The 6,513-nt window shown below is 31.5% G+C and overlaps 1 protein-coding gene across 16 annotated transcripts; it reads right to left on the reverse strand.

Annotated features, from left to right (window-relative positions):
- On the reverse strand, positions 1 to 6,495 carry LOC111084588. 16 transcript variants are annotated; one of them, XR_002609639.1, is made up of 7 exons: positions 3,837 to 4,337; positions 2,692 to 2,844; positions 1,964 to 2,197; positions 1,588 to 1,758; positions 1,006 to 1,094; positions 333 to 473; positions 1 to 63 (listed from the first exon to the last, which is right to left on the reverse strand). XR_002609639.1 is itself a non-coding variant. In XM_022381256.1 (5 exons), exons 1-5 carry the CDS (start codon positions 6,416 to 6,418, stop codon positions 1,056 to 1,058), a joined length of 483 nt encoding a protein of 160 aa, XP_022236964.1. In that variant the 5' UTR covers positions 6,419 to 6,495; the 3' UTR covers positions 888 to 1,055. The 16 variants fall into 16 exon arrangements, 1 of the variants encoding a protein (XP_022236964.1); XR_002609640.1 differs by having other exon boundaries at positions 333 to 470; positions 1,001 to 1,094; XR_002609631.1 differs by having other exon boundaries at positions 1,001 to 1,094.
- Between the last annotated feature and the right edge of the window lie 18 nt (positions 6,496 to 6,513).

The raw sequence follows: 6,513 nt of genomic DNA on the forward strand, positions 1-6,513 counted from the left end.
AAAGTCTTCTGGGTTGTGGAAAAATATCTAATCTTTCTGTTCGCATTCATTTTCTGCAACTGCCTAGAATGATCAGCATTTATTCAGGTATCGAAATTAATGTCCAATGGAGAAAGTGTACATATTTATTTTAGACATGTAAAACCATATTTTGATTACCATGAGGTAATCTTTTTAATTCATACGAAAACTTCTTAAGTAATAGTAATTTCTAACGTTTTACCGTATTAGAATAAGTTTGAGTGAAAGTATTTAATGCAGAAAATATATTATTCTTAATAACAGGAGTAGTAAGGTAACCATTTTTTTTAATTGAGACAAAAGAGACTTACTTTTCAATGTTGGATATTGCTTTCTATAAAACATCTCTAGATAGTTCTGTTCGTTCATCTACAGCTGGGTATTTTGTTAGTTGTTTCCAAGAAGTCCTTCTTTGATACCTTAAACTACCAAACAGTTGAAATTGTTTCCTACTAACAAAAGAATATACCATCAATATCGGGATTAATATTTCTATCCACAACAATTTAGAAAAACGTACAGAAGAAAAAAAAACTATGTACGAAACTTAAAATATCGAAAAACACTTCCCACCATCCTTGGTGCGCCAAGTTATTGAAGCTCATGACAGTTTTATTTAAAACATAAAAAAAATTATATTAACATTTACACTTTTGCAACATAAATAAAGTCACCGATAAGGAAAACTGATGTCAGTCTCATAACTTTTACAAACTTAAAAATGTTGTTATTAAATAGAATGCGAGGTAGCGTTTAAACGTAAAACAAATTGCACAGGTTAACTAAACGATAGAAAGAATAATAAATGAACTGAAAACAAAACCATAACGAAATCAAAATAGAATTTGCTACCTCACATTCCTTGCTCTTTCGAAAAAAGTGATTACATTAATCACTAAATTCCCAATTTGCGTATCCTTACTTTTAAAGACCTCGTTATACTGACATCATGAATCCTGCCCAGTTTAAGTACATATACCTTACAAAGAAAATTCGTTCATATTCTTCCTTCTTCACATTGTCTACCTTCCGGCTCAGGTTACGGAAAATCCTCGAGTCCAAAGAAAACTGAGCTGCAATAATTAAGTAACTAGTTAGAACAACAGATTAATTCATGCAATCATTATTTACATACTATTTACCAATGTTAAATATCTGTACGTCACCGATATGGGAAACTGGTGTCAGTCTGATAACTCTTAAAATCTAAAAGTTAAATGGGATTAGCTATGAAGTGAGTTAGCGTTTAAGTGTAAACTAAAAATTGACAGATAAACTAAACGATAGAAAGAATAAGTTAACTAAACAAAACCATAACAAAATAAAATAGTTTGCTACCTCACACTCCTTTCGAAAAACCGAAGTGATTACATTAATCACTCCTAAATTCCCAATTTTCGTATTCTTACTTTTAACGGCCTCATTATACCGACACCGAGAATCCTTTACAGTTTCAGTACAGACACCTTACAAAAAGAATTTATTCATGTTCGTGAATCTTCATCTTCTCTCCTTTCCTGCTCTAGTTCACTTTACAGGAAGTGTTCGAGTTCAAAGACCACTTACGTTAGGCAGAGGACACAAGTGACTCGTCAGCACGTTACGTCGAAGGATGAGAAGTGGACACACTAGAATAAGTCCTTTATTTTGATGGAAGGGAAGCCGCAATCTAAAAGCCTTCTTGTGCCATTTAAATTTTCTGGAACGGCATAGGACGATGACCATTTCTTTTGGTGTCTAAAATAATAAAAAAAAAAATCTGGAAAAATTCATTTTAGAAACTTAAAATTGTCCTATTAACACGATATAACCTAATTTATATAAAAATGGAGAAACACAAGTCGTAACTTTCAACTATTCATTCAGTCTTAGGATAAAGTTCAGTAAGCGTCACTCCAGAACATATTTGATGTATTCTTAACGACAGTAGTGAGTTACCTACTTTTAATTTTGTTCGAAACTGACTAACGGGTTTAAGCTTCTCTCTGTATCTTCCCATATTTTTCAACGTTGGATATTGCCTTCTGTATAACATTTCTAGACATTTCTGTTCGTTTATCTACGGTTCCAGGTAATGTTGGATATTCTATTTCCAAAAAGTCCTTTTTTGACCTCTTATAAACTATCAAATAGCCTGCATACAGTGTATGAATGAGCCAGTGGCTAGAACTTTCTCCTAACACGAAAGGAAAACATACGATCAATAACAGTTTAATACTTATATAAATAAATAGAAAAAGGAACGGAAGAAAAACGTGTATAAAACATCGAATAACAACAAAAACACTTCATCGCTATCTCACGTGAGAAAAGTCATTGAAACTCATGACAAAGTCTTTATTTGAAACATTAAATTAAAAATTTTACAATTTTAGTATCTGCAAGTCACCGGTAATGGAAACTGGTGTCAGTCCCATAACTTTTAGAAACTTTAAATGACGTAACTGATTAGAATGCGAAGTAGCGTTTAAACGTAAAAAAAAAAGTTACAGGTAAAATAAACAATAGAAAGAATAATAAATGAACAGAAAACAAAACCAAAACGAAATCAAAGTAGAATTTGCTACCTCGTATTCCCTCCCCGTTCGAAAACCGAAGTGATCACATTAATCACAGCTTATAAATTACCAGTTTCAGTACCCTTAGTATTAATGATCTCATTATACTGACACCATAAATCCAGCCCAGTGCTCGAGTTTTAAGACCATCTAGGTTGAGCACATGACTCGTTAATTCGAAGGATGAGATGTGGACAAGTCGAAATAAGTTGTTAATGTAGAGGGGGGGGGAGGCGCTCTCCAAGCCTTTTTTCGCCACTTTTCTCTGCAACGATATAGAACGATTAGCATTTTCTGGTACAGAAATAATTTTCGAGAAAACATTTTTCAATTTAGATAAGTAAAATTGTTTTACCATTAAATGGATTTTTTTTTTAATATAAAAAATTGATTAACATAAATAAGTTTAGACAGTCCATTCTATACGAGAATATATCTTAGAATAAGAAAATTTAATAAAGAAGACAATAAATATATTCTTAATAACAGCGTTAGAAAATTAAATTTTAATTGTGTCGGAAAGTTACTAACTGTTGTAAGGTTCTCGCTGTATATTTCGATGCATTTAAACTTTGGATAATGTCTGTTTAAAATCTGTAAATAGTTTTGTTCGTTCTTGTATGGTTGAAGGTGATGTTGGGTATTTTGTTAGTTGTTTAAAAGAAGTCCTTTTTTAACCCCTTAAAACTAATTATATAGTTTAGATGTAGTTTATGGGTATTCACATTGCCAAACTTTGTTCTACCATGAAAGAACAATATACCATAAATATCAGGATTAATATTTCTATAAAAAGGAATTATAAAATACAATATTTACAAAACTACAGTGTATAATGTTTTAAATAAACAATAACACTTACTATTTCTCGTGATAGTATCAATATTTCCAATAAGTTGTAACATTATTTACATACTCTTTTGCAACATTAAAATCTGAAAGTTACTGATACAGGAAATTGGTGTCAGTCTCACAACTTTTAGAAGCTTTAAATACGTAGTTAATTAGAATGAGAGGTAGCGTTTAAACGTAAAACTAAAATTGTATAGGTTAACTAAATAATAGAAAGAATAATAAATGAACTGAAAACAAAACCATAACGAAATAAAAATAGGATTTGCTACCTCATATTCCTCCCCCTTTCGAAAAAGGTGATTACATTAATCACTGTTCATAAGTTCCCAATTTTTGTATCCTTGCTTTTAAAGACCTCGTTATACTGACACCACGAATCCTGCCCAGTTTAAGTACATATACCTTACAAAGAAAATTCGTTCATGTTCTATCTTCACCTTCTCTACCTTCCAGCTCAGGTTACGGGACCTCTTCGAGTTCAAAGACAAGCTAAACTGCAATAATTAACTAGTTAGACCAAGACATTTAAAATCATGTGATAATTTACATACTCTTTAAGAATATTAACATTTACAAGTCACCTTTATGGAAAACTGTTGTTAGTCTGATACTTAAAATTGATGTGAATAACTAGATCGTGAGTTAGCGTTTAAATGTAAAACTAAATATTCACAGCTTAACGAAACGAGAGAATGAATAATATATGAACGGTTAACAAATCCAAAACTAAATAAATTGAACTTGCTACCTAACACTCCTTCCCCTTTAGAAAAAAGGGATTACATTAATCACTATTTAAAATACCCAATTTTAGTATCCTTACTTTTAACGCCCTCATTATACTGACATAGTCAATCCTTAACAACTGAAATACAGATATATTTGAAGACTAAATCATTCCATTTTCTCCTATACTCTTAACCACATCAATTTTTAACATTATATAAATTATCAGACTGCAGTCTATTTTCCATAGGGGTGACGTACAGATATTAATGTTGAGAAAGTGTGCACATGATTATCACATGAATTCTGATTTCTTGATGTGAGTAGTTTAGTTAATTATCACAGATTAGCTGGTCTTAGAACCCATGAACTTCCGTTAAACTGAACTAAAGCCGGAAACTAAAGAAGATAAAAACCGCTTCAATAAGTCTGCTCACGAGGGTTAGTGGAGAAGTGTCTGTTATTAGATGTTTTGTGCATATGTTTTCTTTTCCTAATTTCTTTTATTTATTGAAATATTAATCCTGATATTAGTGGTATATTCTTTCATGTTATTACAAAGTCCTCACCACTTGCATATCCATAAGCTCTATACGAATTACTTGATAGTTTATAAAGGGTCAAAGAACGACGTTTGGAAGACACCGTTACTAGCTTATCAACATTGTATCTTGTCTTCTGTATAACGTCTTGAAATAGTTGTATTCGTTGGTTAAGTCACAACTAAAAGTAGTTAACTTCTAAATCATATTATGAATACATCCTTTATCTTCAGAAGTAAACAATTTTACTCAAATTTATTTTATATTGAATTGGACTGTCCAAACTCGCTGGTTGTGATTAGATTTTTTTAATTTAAAAGATATAATTTTTTTTCTCCAGTTAATTCCTTGACACCATTCTTATCCCAGGCATTTTCACAAAATTAAATACTGCAAGAAGGCTTGGAGATTTGCCCAACAAAATGAACAACTAATTCTGGTGTATCCACATCTCATCCTTCGACATAACACCCTAATGACTTTTGTCTTCTCAAACTGGCTGATTCTCAACTCAAACTTTCTGTAAGATGAACTACAGCAGGAAAGAAAAGATGAAGCTCAAGATTCAAGAATATGAATTATTTTTACTTGTAAGGTTTCTGAAACTATAAAGGATTCAGTGTTAGTATAATGAGGAAGCTTAGTATTAGTTAATATAATCACTTCGGTTTCCGAAAAGGGAAGGATTGTGAGATAGCAAATTATTTTTTTGTTATGCTTTTGTTTACCATTGAATTATTTCTTCTATCGTTTAGTTATTCTGTCTATTTTTAATTTACATATAAACGCTACCTCACATTCTAGTCATGACACGGTTTATATTCAAGAGATTAAAGATGCATTTTAACATTATCTCACTCTTCTCCGACATTATTATTTACAAGTCACAGATAGGGAAACTGATGTCAGTCTCATAACTCTTATAAACTTTAAATGACGTAATTAGCTAGAAGGTGAGTTAGCGTTTAAGTGTAAACTAAAATTTCATAGATTAACTAAACAATAGAAAGAATAATAAAGTGAACTGAAAACAAAACCACAAAGAAATAAAAAATAAAGCTTGCTACCTCACACTCCTTGCCCCTTTCGAAAAATGAAGTGATTAATCACTCCTAAATTACCAATTTTCCTATCCTTACTTTTAACGAACTCGTTATACTGACATCATGAATCCTGCATAGTTTAAATACATATACCTTACAAAGAAAATCCGTTCATATTCTTCAATCTTCAACTTCTCTACCTTCCGACTCACTTTACGGGAAATCCTAGAGTTCAGAGACAAGCTAAGCTGCAATAATTAATAAAGTAGTTAGAACAACAGATTAATTCATGTAATCATTATTTACATACTCTTTATCAACATTAATATCTGTACGTAACCGATATGGGAAACTGGTGTCAGTCTGATAACTCGTAGAATCTGAAAGTTAATTCGATTAGCTAGGAGGTGAGTTAGCGTTTAAGTGTAAACTGAAAACTGACAGATTAACTAAACGATAGAAAGAATAAGTTAACTCAAAACCATAACAAAACAAAATAGTTTGCTACCTCACACTCATTTCGAAAACCGAAGTGTTTACATTAATCACTCCTAAATTCCCAATTTTCGTATCCTTACTTTTAAGGACCTCATTATACCAACACCAAGAATCCTTTACAGTTTCAGTACAGATACCTTACAAAAAGAAATAATTCATGTTCATGAATCTTCATCTTCTCTACTTTCTTGCTCTGGTTCACTTTAGAGGAAGTGTTCGAGTTCAAAGACCACTTACGTTAAGCAGAGGACATACATGCCTCTTCAGTAC

The sequence above is a fragment of the Limulus polyphemus genome, unplaced genomic scaffold (assembly GCF_000517525.1).
Source record: "Limulus polyphemus unplaced genomic scaffold, Limulus_polyphemus-2.1.2 Scaffold81361, whole genome shotgun sequence".
NCBI lineage: Eukaryota > Metazoa > Arthropoda > Merostomata > Xiphosura > Limulidae > Limulus > Limulus polyphemus.